The 17,002-nt window shown below is 34.9% G+C and overlaps 1 protein-coding gene across 2 annotated transcripts in view; it reads left to right on the forward strand.

Annotated features, from left to right (window-relative positions):
- NELL1 (neural EGFL like 1) overlaps window positions 1–16,649 on the forward strand; it is a 1,037,291-nt gene extending 1,020,642 nt beyond the window's left edge. For both annotated transcript variants that reach the window (XM_049781002.1, XM_049781004.1), the window contains 3 exons: window positions 7,909–8,085; window positions 9,903–10,127; window positions 16,208–16,649. In XM_049781002.1, the coding sequence (XP_049636959.1) occupies window positions 7,909–8,085; window positions 9,903–10,127; window positions 16,208–16,258 (453 nt within the window). In that variant the 3' untranslated portion in view covers window positions 16,259–16,649. The remainder of the gene's footprint in view (window positions 1–7,908; window positions 8,086–9,902; window positions 10,128–16,207) is intronic.
- The last annotated feature ends 353 nt before the right edge of the window (window positions 16,650–17,002 follow it).

A 17,002-nucleotide genomic window follows, 5' to 3' on the forward strand; every position in this document is an offset into this window, starting at 1 on the left:
CCCCATAAAGTTCATTTTTGTATATATTATTACTGCTTCTCCTCATTTTTTAAATTTTCTTCCCACATTGAATTATAGCCATCTCAGCACCATTTGTTGAAGGTACTTTGCTTTCCTACTGTCATACGTATCATGACCATAACAGTGCAGCTTCGTTTTTGCAATATTTATTCTAATCCATTGGTCTGTCACTTATTTTTCAACATTATAATTTTTAAATATTATTTATTTTTACAATATATTTAAATTTCAAGAAACATGATTGCTTTATTTTTATTCATTTTTCTCAGAATCATCTAAGTTGTTTGGAGTCTTGTGATTTCAAGTTTAAAATTGATTTATATATCCTGAAAAGTAACTTTATAAATACTGTTTTAACTTAGATGTTTCTTTAGGTAAGTGGATTCATTTAACAGTATTTATTCTCCTAATTTACTAACATGGGTTGTCTTTTCCATATTTACTTTTAAATGCATCAGTTTTTAGTATATAGGTATTTCATTTATTTTCTTTGATATACTCCAAGTATTTTATATATTGAAAATATATACATTTTCTTTGATATACTCCAAGTATTTTATATATTGAAAATATATACATTTTCTTTGATATACTCCAAGTATTTTATATATTGATGAACTTTTAAGGAATATTATTTCAAATTTTCCCTTTCCTCTGGCTCAGTGGTTGGCAAGCCACGGTTCTCGAGCCACATGTGGCTCTTTACACTTTTAATTTGGCTCTTCTGTGTGCCAGGCAGCCGCTCCAGGAGTCAGGACTCTGCTCCTAGCCTCTGTCAGTGCGCGCCCTGTGTGGCTCTCAAAATAAACTTCAATTGTGGTTTTGGCAAGATTTGGCTCGTTGAAAAAAAAAGGTTGCTCACCACTGCTCTAGCTCATTGCATATAGAAATAAAATAAGAATTACGTATATAATTTTTCCTACTACTTTATTGTGTTCATTAGTTATTTTGATATAATTATAGATTGATTGTTACATTTTTATATAAAATTACATGTAATTATACCATCTGGAGATAGCAATCAAAATCCAAATTGGGAAAAAAAGTAAAGCTGATATATTCCTTGCTCAAATTATCTAAGACCTTTAGAACTATGCTTATTTGTGCTGAAAAAGGATATTTTTTGTCTTATTTCATTTTATGGGAAAAAGCTTTAAATTCTTTATCATTAGGTATGATTTTATAAGTGCTTTTATTATATTTGGACTGGGAATTTGAGGTTTGATATTTTTATTCCAAATTTATTGTATTTTTGTCATGAATCTATGGCTTGTTACTTTGATCAATTATTAAATGCTTTGTTGGGATCCATATATATTATTATTATTATTATATATTTATAATTTCGTATTATTTCAGGATACAAGAGCCAATGCTTGTGGTTGGTATTGAACATTAATTATTCCTGGCTCTGTTCTTATGGGACACTCCTGAAAGTGACAGGAATGGATCCAGGGTTAACTACATACAAGGCAAACTATGTCCCCCTATATTATCTGTTCAGATATTTTGGGTTTTTTTGTACCAGGGTTTTTTCTTTTATTTACTGTAGTGAATCTAGTGAGATGATGCTAGTTTTGTTTATTCAAAGAGCTACTGTTGATTTATTTGACATTTTACCTTCCTATTGCAATTATTTGAATATTTAATTAATAAGCATAATTTATAACCATTCATTATAGAGCATTATACAAAACATCAGAGTGTTCACTTATCTGTACATATATCCCAAGAATCCCCACATCTCCATACACAAATATTGGTAGGTTCATTTCTGAAGTCCAACTTTCTGGTTATGTTGCCTTTGGCCATTTTCTTTTCCCAAACTATGTTCCTTTATATCACATATATGATAAATTTATATTTGTTTATCTATATCTATATCTATCTATCATCTATCTATCTATCTATCTTTCTATCTATCTATCATCTATCTATCATCTATCTATCTTTCTATCTATCTATCTATCTATCTATCTATCTATCTATCTATCTATCTATCTATCTATCTATCTATCTATCTATCTATCTATCTATCTATCTATCTATCTATCTATCTTCCTCCTAACTAAATTGGTATCCACAGAGAAGAAATGCTCTAATATCTTTTTTGGGGGGGAGGGTTATGGCACAACCATCAATGCTCAGGGGATACTTTGGTAAGCTCAGTTTATATGTGGTCGATTCCAGGTTTTTCACTGGCAAGGCAAGGACATCTATACCCTATATAATTGCTCTTTTTTATGTTCTAATATTTTTCATTTGCTTTCTTCTGCTGACCTTTCTGTTTTCTTATATTTCTCATTATTTTTTTCTTTGGCTTTGGTGCCACACCAAATTTAGCTCTCTTCTCAGGGAACCTAATATGGGGCTGTGCATTGAATTCAGGCTGGTTTCATGAAAGCCATACAACCTCCATCATATATTACTGTCTCACTTTCGGTTGTGATTATATTTTTTCTTCTTTGTCTAATTTCTTCAGGTTGAAGGACAGTTTGAGGGGCTGGAGTGGTGGCACAAGCTGTAGTGCATTTGCCTTGTATGTACTAACCTAGAATAGAACATGGTTCCATCCCCTCGTGTCCAAGCCAGGACTGATTTCTGAGCACATAGCCAGAAGTAATCCCTGAGCATTCACTGGGTGTGGCCCAAAAGAAAAAAAAGATTGTTTGACCCTTCCTTTTCTTTCCCTTCCTTCCTTCCTTCCTTCCTTCCTTCCTTCCTTCCTTCCTTCCTTCCTTCCTTCCTTCCTTCCTTCCTTCCTTCCTTCCTTCCTTCCTTCCTTCCTTCCTTCCTTCCTTCCTCCTTCCTCCCTTCCTTCCTTCCTTCCTTCCTTCCTTCCTTCCTTCCTTCCTTCCTTCCTTCCTTCCTTCCTTCCTTCCTTCCTTCCTTCCTTCTTTCCTATTCTTTCTTTTTATTTATTTCTTCTTTTTTTATACAGTTCTGTGTTGAACTGATCTTCATTCTTTTGTTTTGTTTTGTTTTTGTTTTTGGGCCATATCCGTTTGATGCTCAGGGGTTACTCCTGGCTAAGCGCTCAGAAATTGCCCCTGGCTTGGGGGGACCATATGGGACGCAGGGAGATCAAACCACGGTCCTTCCTTGGCTAGTGCTTGCAAGGCAGACACCTTACTTCTAGCGCCACCTCACCTGCCCCTGATCTTCATTCTTAAAGCTATTTTTGCTACATTCTTTGGGGTCTGGTGTCTCATGTTATGATTTTATTTGTTGGTCAAGTACTTTATAAATTTAACTATTATTTCTTCATTTCTCATGATTTTTGAGATAGATATTATTTAGGCTACATTTGAGCTTTGTTTCATATTATTTATTTTGTTAATGTTGGCCTTATACCTTTAAACAGAAAAGCTGTTCAATAAATTCTATTTTCACATATTAAAATAATCTTAGGGACTGGAGTGGTGGCAGAGTGGCAGTACAGTGGTAGGGCCTTGTACACGGCTGACCTGGGATGGATCTTGGTTTTATTCCTGGTGTCCCATATGATTCCCCAAGCCAGGAGCGGTTTCTGAGCACATAGCCAGGAGTAACCCCTGAATATCACCGGGTGTAGCTCAAAAACCAAAATAAAATAAAACAAAGTTAATAACAAAAGTACAATTTTTAAAAAGAATATTCTTTGGTATGGTGAAAAAGTATTTTTGTGAAAACAAATTTTTGTAATTGTCTCTTAAGCCCTCCAAATCAATTATTTCATTTAGTGTCACTTTTTTCCTTTGTATTCATTTTTATCTTGATAATATATTTTCCATTACTGAAATCCCATTTATATTTTTATCAATATATTCCTTGAGAATTGGGGGGGGGGCAATAGTACAGAGATCAAGTTGATTGCTTTGCACATAGCTCACCAGATTCAATCCCCGGCACCTAATATGGTCCCCAGAGCCCTAGCAGGAGTGATCTCTGAGTGCAATGCCAGTAGTAAGACCTGAGCATAACAGAGTGTTTATAAACAAATAAGCAAAAAATACTTTTTGAGATTTATTAACACTTTGTATATTTGTATGCACTTGTATTGACTTTACATATCTTGATAACTGTTATATCTTGATATGTATCTTCCTAGTTTGCCTCATCTTTATTGACTAAAATGTAATTTTTACATACGATAACTTATACTTCCATTTTATTTCTATTATTTTTTTGAATTATCTTTCCTTTTACTCTTTACCTATTTTATATTAATATCATCATAATACTCTTACATGTCTAATTTAGATGAATCATAATTCTTATAGCAATCTAGTTATTGTAAATTTTGATTGTTTATAGATGGAGTTTATTACCATTTTATCTTTTTTCTGCCTGTTTCATATTTATGCTATCATATTCCTTTTTCAGATCTTTCTCACTTGGATAATTTTAATCATGCTTTTCTCCATTTCTTAATTTTTATTTCTAAGTACTTAAGCTTCAGATCATTTTTTGTGATTTCTATAATAGTTGTTTGTTAAATTTTCTATACTGGGATCAGAGGAATAGTATAGTTGGTAGAACATTTGCTTTGCATGCAGCCAATATGGGTTCAGTCTCCAGCACTTCATTCATATGGTCCAATGAACACTAGTAGTAGTGAATCCAGAACAAGAACAGAACCAAGAATAAGCCCTGAGAACCTTCAGTCATGGCCCAAAAAATAAAAACAAACTGTACCTAAAATACGTATTTCCTGTTTGTGCTGACCTTAATTTATCATCATTTGTCTATAATAATTCTTTTCATTTAGTCCTTCTCTTTTATGTTTTGTAATTGTCTCACATTATTTCTTTAAATTTAATTCTATACTTTTTACCAACTTCATTACATTTTATGTTCTTCTGTTTCTATTTTTTTTGGGGGGTGGGAAGGGATCTCACCCAGTTACATTTAGAGTATACTCTTGACTTTGTGCTCAGGGATCACTCTTAGTGATGCTCAGAGAACCATATAGGATTCTCAGAACCAAACCTCGACATCTTCATGCACACAAGAGCCCTAAATGCTGTACTATTGACCCAACCTCATTTCTAATTTTTAAGTGTAGAATCTCTCTTTGAACATTAAACTCAATTAAATATTTTTTTACTTGAAAACTATTGGTCCATTATATTTGAATGTTCATTTGCAGAGTAGGATAATATAGACTGGTAGTTTTTCTCTTTATCTGTTGTATTACTTATTAATTATAAAGTCCTGGTGGTGATGGGTGGATGGTGAGGCCCTTCTCGCCCAACCCTGTGCCTGCAGTACCTAGGTAATAGTGAGGAAATGATTCAGAGCAGTCAGATGAAGTTTTAGGAGACAAAGTTTTATTACAAGGCTCTATCAACCATGTGCATATTCCTCACATGGTCTTTAAATTAACCAGCCTCTCTGCACCCAAACTGTCTCTCATCTCCTTCCTCCTGTATCTCTCTTCCTGCTGCTTCTGTCTCATCCCTTCCCTCAGTCCACTCTAATTAGCAACCACAGACCATAGCTGAGAGGGTCTCCCTTTCCAGGAAGATAGGCAGGAAGTTGGGAGGAGGTAAAACTGATCTAGTATTTTAAATAAGTCATTCTGCTCACTCTTAGCAGTGATTAATGTTTTTCCTTTATAAATGACTTTTGCTAAAGATGCAACATTTTATCTTGTAATAGCTCCCTTAGAATTCTGAAATTTGAACACTCACTGAGTTTTCTCCACATCTATGATATTTTCCTTAAGTTTGTGGTTTGGTCTCTGATCACTTTACTCTCTCTTTACTTTCTGGTATTTCTATAAGAGAAAGTTTGCTTTCCTAATGAAATCTTAAATTTTTCATAGTTTTTCATTTTTCCTAAATCCTGTTTCTTCCGCTTGAGGTATTACTGTCATTTTATGTTCAGTTTCTTCCTCTGTGAGATTGAATCTGCTTTTTTATATTTTCTCTGTTAGATTAAATTTTATTCAATTCTCCTCATATCTAGCTCCTCTATTTATGACTTTTTAATATTTTCAGTCTTTTTGGTAAACTACCACTTGTGTTCTTGTAGAAATTTAAAAATATATATTGAGCCTCTTTGCTCTATGTGAATATTTTTTGTGAAGCAAGATAGTTTTATTTAATAAAACTTAGAGAAGTGTGAAGGGAAAGAAAGAAAAAGAGATGCATATCCTAGAGAACAAGATGCTCTAGTGGGGTAAAAAATTGAAATAGTTTAATGCCGTTTAATATTTTAATGTCATGATAGCTATTTTCGGTTCTGTTTGTAGCATCCATCATAGCTATGTCTTTGTCCAATTTCAGCACGGTCAGTTCTGGCACTAACTGCTATAGCTACATAGAGATCCTTTCTACGGTTCTTACTTATCCCTTTTCATATACTGCAATTACAAACCTTCAGATGCATAAACCTAGCAAACCAGTTTTAAATTGAAGTTTTCCTATAATTTTTTACATGGAGATCATGGCATAATAGAGTTTCTACTGTAATATATCTGAGGGAAAACCATGAAGACTTTATAAAAAGAGGATTAAATTGTACATCATTGATTTAAGGCTGTTGGGGTGCCAAAGAGTAGGAGAAGGCGACCACAAGAAAGTACTACTATTCTCATGTTTGACCCACCAGAACTTCCTGATTGGAAAATAAAAATTCATAAAGATCTACATGAGCTCTTCCCTGGGTGGAAATTTCAGTCCTAACTGTCCTACAATGATGTACCCAAAGATATAGGCTCTATATCAACTGTATCCAGATATCTATTTTGTTCCTGGTTCTCAGCAGAGGATAGAGTATATTCTCCATAGGAACAGGCAAAACAATTCTTGATGTCTGCCTGTTCATTGCTTGTCCCAAATAAAGGAATTTTAGGAATAGACAAATAGTGTAGCAAAGATGTATCCTATAGAAATTATCAAAGAGAAAAGGTCAGAAAGCATTTATACACCCCAAATTAAGCTGTGGAGAATTGTTTGAGTAGTTTGCAAGCTTGCCTTTTTGTTGCTTATATGGCTTTGTCAAGCTGTTCTGCATTGGAGATTTCTTTGCAGATAAGAGTCCATTGCTAGGGCAAGGCATTAATTAGTACAATGGAGGGAGTGCTTGACTTACACATGGCCAACTTAGGTTTGATTCTTGTTATTTCATATGGCCCCCAGAGCCCACTAGGAGTAATCTGTGAGCACAGAGTCAGAAGAAAGAGTTGAACACAGCTGTGTGCAACAAATATATTAATAAATAAATAAATTAATTAATTAGTTAAAATAAAAGTCTGTTGCTGGGTGTTGTCAAGGAAGGAAATTGAGTTCAGGTGGTATCCATCAGTTTTATTGGATATTTGTTTCTCTCTTCTCTGAATGTCCAGCTTCTTAGTTTGTGTTGGTTTTCTAGAGCTGGTACTAAGTACAGGACCTCAATTCAAGTCACAAGTTTGTTTGTGAATCCAAAACTCATTGAAGTTTGGTTTCTCTCAACTTTGTGATTTTTTGGTTTTATAAAAATTGTCACTATTCTATGATATCTGAACAATCATGTAGCCTCTTAGGACCTCAGTAAATTTTTCTGAGGGACCTAAAGTCAGACTTTATAGTTAAGATAGATTTAAAATTGGGTAAACAAATTTAAAAGGGCAAGGTAGTATCATGAACTGGTAAAGTACTGGATAATATCTACTTATAAAAGTACTTTCATTTCTAGCCTGTTAACCTTTACCATGTAGAAATATGATATTTCAAAAATATGAAAAACTATTCCCAGTAAACGTAAAGATTTGTTTTTAAAACTTAAAAATGTATTCCATTTCACCTAGGCTGTTTGAAGTCAAGGCTAAGGTTAAAGTGCTCATAAAATTAATTTTTCTTTGTATGGCTATCTGATTTTTCTAATAACAAAGCATCCTTAATATCATTTTCTAAACAGGATGGGAGGATATTCTGCCGACGGACAGCTTGTGATTGCCAGAATCCAAGTGTTGACCTTTTCTGTTGTCCAGAGTGTGACACAAGAGTCACAAGTCAATGTTTAGACCAAAATGGACAGCAGATATATCGAAGTGGAGACAACTGGACTCATGGCTGCCAGCAGTGTCGGTGTCTGGTATGTTGGTTTCTTTTAGCAGGTATAGCCCCTTTACTCTAGAGCCGGTCAAAAAGTTGATACACTCAGGTAGATGCCTGTGGGCTTTAGTTTCCTGCTGGTGTGTGATAGTTCTTGTAAATTGAAGTCCTGTGGCTACCTTAAATTATGTTATTTATGCTATTTGGGGAAGGGGCTGTGGAGGGTGAAGGGCTGGAGCATATATGGCTATACTCAGGACTTACTCATGACTCTGTGCTCAGGGATCACTCCTGGTAATGCTCAAGAGACTTTATATAGTTTGAGGATCAAATCCAGGCAAGCTGCACAAAAGCAATGCTTATCCACACCAGCCCCTACTTCTGCTACATTTTAGCAAATAAAGATCATGAAATTCCTGCTAGAAAGAACATTTTTATTGCCTTACTTAGAATTTATAGTGATTACAAAGTCAAATATTTCATTTTTTAGGACAAAACCACAAAATGTTTCAATATTGGAAATAACAATACATAGAAAAAGCATCAGGGATTGAATCCTAGAAACACAGTATTAAATAAATCCTACTTCTCATGTGTTCTAGATATCTGGGATCAATTTTTGACAAACAAATACATTATTTAACAAGTGTAAGCTAGTAAGTGTAGGATAACTAGCACTGATAATATGATTTATATGCTAAAAGATGACTTAACACATTGAAAAATATGATTGATGTGCTAAAAATTCACATTGCAACTACTATCTTACTATGAAAACAGTAATGTTATAATCAAATTCAAAATGTCAAGAGACCCAATAATTAGTTGGGTTTCACAGTTCAACAACTGCTAACATGTTTTGTCCATGGATGTAATATGTACACAAGAAACCACAAAAATTTTGTTAGCATTCACCTGAACACTGTATACTTATTTTTTATTTGGTGGATTACTTTTGACTTAGAGGACTATATAGGATGCCAGCAATAAAACCTGGATTGGTAACATGCCAAGCAAGCACCATTTTCACTGTACTATCTCTGACCTTGTTATTACTTTGGTAAAATAAATTTTTATTGTATTTCAAAATCATATTTTCTCTCATCCTCAAATTATTCTCACATAATAATAAATATTTGTTGGGAATTTACACACTTTTCAAAAGATAGATGCTACATGATGAATGTGGTCTAAAATTGATTGAATAATTCAACAAGAATTTACATAAATTTTAATGTAATAACAAGACTTCATAGAACAGTTCAACCATAGGGGAACCAGACATGTGGGGGAGATCTGAATTATAATTTAGAAAATTACCGAATTACAGGTAGCATTTAAAATTCTTCTGAAATAATTCCCCTAATACTAACATTGACTTAATATTGTTGAGGGAAATACTCAATATTGTTCAAGGTACCATATGCATAACTGTGGATCAAATTGGAGTCAGCTGCATGAAATATGAGTCTAATTTACTACCTCTCTGGCCCTAACAGTGACTTTAAGTTCAATAGCACTTCACTTTTTGGCACTGTTGAAACAACTTACTCAGTGCTTCAGTTTCTTTATTGCTTTTAGGAAAAGTGAATTTCTCTTTAGCCAGTTTCTATTGTCCTACAATTTATTCGCTCATTGGATTAATATTATATAGGAAAAATTAGCATTAATGAATTACAACTTTCTGGGGCTGTAAAATAGGTTGAAAAAGAGGAAAATATATGTGACATGTCTTCTAAGATAAAATGTACCATACCCCAAATGGTATTAAAGGAAAATATGAGCAACTCTACCCACTTTGGAAATAGCATCATAAGAACATAAGAACAATAATGAGGTATTTCTGATTTGTCACAGGAAGGAGAGGTCGACTGCTGGCCAATCACTTGCCCTGCTTTGCACTGTGAGTATACAGCCATCTCAGAAGGGGAGTGCTGCGCTCGCTGTGTCAGTGACCCCTGCCTGGCTGATAGTATCACCTATGACATCAGAAAAACTTGCCTGGACAGCTCTGGTGTTTTGAGACTGAGTGGTTCTGTGTGGACAATGGCTGGATCTCCCTGCACAACTTGCAGATGCAAGGTAATTGGATGTCTAGAAGATAATAAGACCTAGAGCAGTACCTTGAATAAAAGCAATTAAATGTAGAATTAGAAGCTACTTTCTTCTTTACCAGATAAAGAAGAAATGCTCTAGCCCTTTGAGCTGCCTCCATATCCTTGTTTTTAAATTGAAATTTTAACAGTTGGCCCAATTACTGCTGTGATTTTTTTGACTTAGATATTTTTGTTATGACTGTCTTAAGTTTAGAAAATTTTACAAATTTTCTAAATGATAAATATTAGAAAAATAAAGTGCTGTATGGAGTTGTCTTCTTTCAATAGTATGGTGCCTAAAATAGACACCTGAAGCTAGTTCAATCACTGTGATTGTTGTCCTGCACTTTTTGAGTAGTTTACATAAAGTATCCTTATATATCTTTAAAATTTAAATTTAAAACAGATTCTTTTCATTCTTCAAAGCTTGTAAACAACTTTTTAACTACAACTGATTTAAATAGGAGGTAGTATAAAAGCTCTGCTGTAAAATATGATCAATATTTTATTATGCTTAATCACAGGAATCAGTTTATTTGATGTCATTCTACTCCATCAGACAATTGTCTTGTTTATTCATATATCCCAAGCTCCTCAAAAAATACATTGGTGATATTAATAACAGTTTATTTCTGCTCTATTATTTCTTGCAACATTTTTAATTAACTCAGGACCTTAAAGAAAACAGTATTGTTTAATTTATAAATACCCAATTCTATCTCCTTTATAGTTACTATGGGTGATTCTTTTTTTTTATTTTTTTTTTCATAATGGCTTACATATCTTTCACTGTAGTATTTTCGGTACATATTCACATTGAATCAGGGGAATACCCATCACCTAATATGTCCTCTTCTCAATCAAAAATCAAATATGCTGAAAATAGGCAGAGTCCTGTCTAGAGGCTTCCAACCTCAGTTTGAGAGAGGATGTGAAAAAAGTAATTAAAATACCACAACAATACACACACAAAAAAAATATCGAATTAAATAACCGATAAGCACCACAGCAATAAAGACAGGCACCACACAATAATCTCAGTTCTGAAATCAAATCATACTCAAGTGCAAAAAAGAAAGAGAAAGACAAAACAAAATAAAATAAAATAATATTGGAGACATCAACCGTAATCTCCATACCAAAATAAAGACGTCAAAAAAATAGATCATTTATTCTCCTCTTGCTGCTTTCGTGGTATGTGGAAGACTTCTACTTTATCTTGGATGGTAAAATCAGTCCTGTTTCTAAAGATCTTGGTGGCTGTGCAGATCAGGGAATGGAGTTTATGAAGTCTTTCTTTGTGGTTCTAGCAGTTATGCTTCTTCAATGTCATTTTTTTGTTTTTTATGTGTTCTAGGTGTTTCAGAATAGTGCTACCATTCTGTGTTTTTCTTTTGTCTTCTGACTTACTTCGTTTAACATAACATGATCTAGGTCCATCCACGTTGCTGCAAAGTCTGTGATTGTATCATTTCTAACTGCCATGTAATATTCCATTGTATATATGTATCACATCTTAATGATCCATTCATTTGTTGTTGGACATCGAGGTTGGTTCCAAGATTTGGCTATTATACTGAGTGCTGCAATAAATAGTGGGGTGCATATGTATTTTGGAATGAATGTCCTTCCATCTTGGGGATATATGCCTAGGAGAGCAATTGCTGGGTCAAATGGCAGCTCAATTCTAAGTTCTTTGAGCACTCTCCAGACTTTTCTCCATAGATGTTGGACCAAGGGGCATTCCCACCAGCAATGAATGAGAGTTCCTTTCATACCACATCCTCTCCAACAAAGGTTGTTCCCATTATTTTTTTTTTCTTTGGTTTTTGGGCCACACCCTGTGAGGCTCAGGGGTTACTCCTGGCTATGCGCTCAGAAGTTGCTCCTGGCTTCTTGGGGGACCATATGGGACGCCGGGGGATCGAACCGCGGTCTGTCCTAGGCTAGCGCAGGCAAGTCAGGCACCTTACCTCCAGCGCCACCGCCCGGCCCCCATTATTTTTGATGTGAGCCAACCTCACTGGTGTGAGGTGGTATCTCAATGTTGTCTTGATTTGGATCTCCCTGATGATGAGCGAAGGTGAGCATGTTTTCATGTGTTTGTTGGCCATCCTTCTCTCTTCCTCAGAGAAATGTCTATTCACTTCGTCTCCCCATTTTTTTATGGCTTCCTTTGGTTTTGAAGGGCTCAGGCTTCTGAGCGCTTTGTATGTTCTAGATATCAGCCCTTTATCTGATATATCAAGTGAAAAGATTTTTTCCCATTCTGTTAGCTGTCTTCTTGCATTAAGTAGGGTTTCTTTTGCCATGCAGAAGCTTTTTAGTTTGATATAGTCCCATTTGTTTATAGTTGATACTAATGTTTTTGCCATTGGTGCTCCATTCTCAAAGACCCTTTTGATATAAAGGTCTTCGAGTGTTCTGCCTATTTTATTCTCGATAAACTTTATAGATTCAGGTCTGATTTCCAGATCTTTGATCCATTTTGAGTTGACTTTTGTATAAGGAGTGAGATATGGGTCGATTTTCACTTTTGTGCATATGAGTTTCCAGTTGTACCAACACCATTTGTTGAATAGGCTTTCTTTGTTCCATTTCATATTCTTGCCTCTTTTATCAAATATTAGTTGGCTATATATCTGGGGGTTTATGTCTGGGAATTCTGTTCTAATCCACTGGTCTGAGGTCCTGTCTCTGTTCCAGTACCATGCTGTTTTTATTACTATGGCTTTATAGTATAGTTTCAAGTTAGGTAAGGAGATACCTCCCAACTTCTCATTTTTTAGAATGTGTTTAGCTATCCTGGGTCTTTTATGGTTCCAAATGAATTTTATAATTGATTGTTCTATTTCTTTAAAGAATTGTGTCTGGATTTGGATAGGGATTGCATTAAATCTATATAGCAGTTTGGGTAAAATAGTCATTTTGACTATGTTAATTCTACCTATCCATGAGGATGGGATGTTCTTCCATTTCTTTAGATCGTCTTCAATTTCTTTCTGAAGTGTTTTGAAGTTTCCCTGGTATAGATCTTTCACTTCTCTTGTAAGGTTGATTCCTAGGTATTTGATATTTTTTGATACTATCTTAAATGGAATTGTATTTTTAATCTCTCTCTCCTCAACTTCATTGTTTGTATATAAAAACGCTACTGTTTTTTGTGTATTGACTTTGTATCCAGCCACTTTACTGTATTGGTTGATTGTTTCTAGGAGTTTTTCTGTGGATTCTTTAGGGTTTTTGATGTATATCATCATATCATCAGCAAATAGAGCTAGCTTGTGTTCCTCTTTCCCTACTTGAATTCCTTTGATTCCCTTCTCTTGTCGGATTGCTATTGCTAGGACTTCTAAGGTTATATTGAATAAGAGTGGAGAGAGTGGACAGCCTTGCCTAGTTCCTGACCTTAGTGGGAATGCTTCTAGCTTCTCGCCATTAAGTATAATGTTGGCTGTAGGCTTTTCATAAATAGCTGTAACTATCTTAAGGAAGGTGCCTTGTAACCCTATTTTGCTGAGTGTCTTTAACATGAACGGATGTTGGATTTTGTCAAACACCTTCTCTGCATCGATTGATATGATCATGTAGTTTTTGTCCTTCATGTTGTTGATGTGGTGTATAATGTTTATTGATTTGCGTATGTTGAACCAACCTTGCATTCCTGGTATGAATCCCACTTGATCGTGATGTATGATCTTTTTGATGAGGTGTTGGATTCGGTTTGCTAAGATTTTGTTAAGTATCTTTGCATCAATGTTCATTAGTGAGATTGGTTCCTGTTTTTTCTATGGTTTTGAAAAGCCTATGGAACAGTGGTAATAAGTCTTCTTGAAATGTTTGATAGAATTCACCTGTAAATCCATCTGGGCCTGGGCATTTGTTCTTAGGGAGTCTTTTAATTACGTCTTCAATTTCCTCTGAAGTGATTGGACTGTTTAGAGTTTCTAGGTCTTCCTTTTCCAGTCTTGGAAGAGGGTGTTTGTCCAAGAATCTGTCGATTTCTGGTGGGTTCTCTAGCCTAGTTGAATTAGTTGTTCATAATCTGATCTCATGATATGTTGTATTTCTTGGGGTTCTGTTGTAATCTCTCCCCTTTCATTTGTGATCCTAGTGATTTTGGTGTTTTCCCTCTTTTTTTTGGTAAGTTTTGCCAATGGTTTGTCTATCTTGTTTATTTTTTCAAAAAACCAACTCCTGGTCTCATTGATTTTTTGTATTGTTTTCTTAGTCTCTATGTTGTTTATTTCTGCTCTGGTTTTTATGATTTCTTGCCTTCTGGTTGTGGTTGGATTTCTCTGTTGCTGTTGTTCCAATTCTTTGAGGTGATCTTTTAAACTGTTGGTTTTGTTATTTTCCTGTTTCTTAACATAGGCATGTAATGCTATGAGTTTCCCCCTAAGTACTGCTTTTGCTGTATCCCATAAATTCTGACATGTTGTCTCTTCATTGTCATTTGTCTCAAGGAATCTTTTTATTTCTTCCTTGAGTTGCTCTTTGATCCAGCTGTTATTGAGCAGCATGTTGTTTAATCTCCAGGTACTAGTTTTTCTCCATTGCTTCTTCTTGACATCAATTATAAGCTCTGTTGCATAGTGATCTGAAAGGGTACTTCTAATGATCCTTACCTTTGTGGTCTTATATAGGTTGGCTTTGTATCCTAAGACATGATCTATTCTGAAGAAGGTTCCGTGTGGGTTTGAGAAGAATGTGTATTCTACTTTCTGGGGATGGAGGGCTCTATATAAGTCTATTAGCCCTAATTCTTCTAATTTTTCATTTAGAGCTCTTATTTCTTTACTATTTTTCTGTTTGGAGGATCTGTCCAGTGGTGATAGTGGAGTATTGAGGTCCCCTACTATTATCACAATTCCCTTCATGTGTTTCTCCAGGTTTGTCAGTAGTTGCCTCACATATTTTGGTGATTTTACATTAGGTGCATAGATATTGACCAGGGTTAGCACTTCTTGATCTAATGTTCCCCTGATCAGTAAGTAGTGCCCCTCTTTGTCTCTGATCACTTTCTTGAGGTTGAATACAATTTGGTCTGATATAAGAATGGCTGTCCCTGCTCTTTTTTGTTTTCCATTGGCCTGAGTAATTACTTTCCATCCTTTAATTCTAAGCTTGTGCTTATCCTGTAACTGTAGGTGTGTTTCTTGCAGACAGCAGAAGTCCGGTTCATTTTTCCTAACCCAGTTCTCTACTATGTGTCTTTTAATTGGAGAGTTTAGTCCATTAACATTTAGGGAAATTATTGATAAAGAGGACTGTTGTGCAGTTGTATTGTGTGGCGTGGTTGTTGTTACAATCGGGGGTTTGGATTATGTAATTCGTCTCTGAGTAAGTCGCTTAGGATCGGCTTAGTTTGCACAAATATGGTGATTCTAATTTATCCTTATGTGCCAGTACTCAGGCCACCATTTTGGATTTTGTCTTCAGTTTGTATATTTTTTTAACTTAAATCACAATGATTTATAAAATGATTATTCATATTTTAATTTGAAAATACTATGTTCTTACACAAATTCTACCACCTCTACGAGGGTTCTCAAATTCCCATACATCCCCCAAACCCAGCCTACCTCCTTGGCAGACACATCTTTAATTTTTGTTCTGTAATTTGGAATTCTTGTTTTCAGTGTTGTTGAGTCTGTAGTTTGAGCATTTAGCTATCCCACTCCTTCATACCACTGATGTGATCTTCTGATTAGTTTTATTAATTAAAAACAATATTTCAAGTTTATACAGTGAGTAATTGTAGGAATATTTGAACTTGAACATAAAATGTGGGGGATTAGGACACAGCTGTAGCTCAAGGGCCCATAAGCATCTTTAACCAGAGTAAGACAAGTCCACTAACGATTGAATTATGTCTTTGACAAAGAAATTTTATTGTCAACAAATCCATCAATAGTCCATGGAAAGTCTCATGCATAGTTCTTTCATTTCTTTGCTTTTCTTGAGTTTGTCTAAAAATGCAGGTGATATTTTTGAATCTGAAATTTGCACACTGCAAATTTATAGTTGGTATCAATTGGCTAACATTTTTATCTTGTTAAACAGAATGGAAGTGTCTGCTGTTCTGTGGATTTGGAGTGTCTTCATAATAATTGAGCTGTCTAAGATGGACTTATCATTATGGGAGAAGTTACCATCAAACATGATAAAGAACAGGAATTTGTTTCCTTTGCCACGACTGATGACCAAAGTCACCATCTGAGGAAGGTGTTTGGGGATTGCCCTTTGGACCTATCACTTTGCTCACTCTTGCTAACCTAGTCTAGGTAACCTACAGTACCGTGCTTTTAAGTCTATGGTTGTTAAGAGAAGTTTCCCATGTTGTAAATTATATGTGTCCTGTATTAGATCATTCACACACATGTAAATGCTCTCATGGTAAATGATGTAAATTTTTTGTTGGTTTTGTGTACTTAGAGATTCAGCATCTTTTATTTTTTGGCTCAAACTTGACAAATAAAGTTGCCTGTTGTGATTTTGTCCCATCCACTGCATAATTAGCATGATATGCCTGGAAATACTTTCATGAAAATGTAATTACACATACATTTCAGATTCAAATACACATAGATGTTCACTTATTTAGCTAAAACAATTATGAGGTATTAAAGAGATTAAAGTCCCAAAACACAGGTAAATCATTATTTTTTAAAAAGAATTTTCTAAGCAATAATACAGTGGATGAGGTTATGCCTTTTACACAGCTAGCTTGAGTTTGATCTCTGGCACCACATGTGGTCCCCTGAGCCCAAACAGAAATGATCCTAGGATTGAGTAAGCCCTCAGGTAAGCCCTAACACCTCTAGATGTGGCAAAAAAAAAATTATAAGAAAAAGAACT

Source organism: Suncus etruscus, chromosome 9 (genome assembly GCF_024139225.1).
Source record: "Suncus etruscus isolate mSunEtr1 chromosome 9, mSunEtr1.pri.cur, whole genome shotgun sequence".
NCBI lineage: Eukaryota > Metazoa > Chordata > Mammalia > Eulipotyphla > Soricidae > Suncus > Suncus etruscus.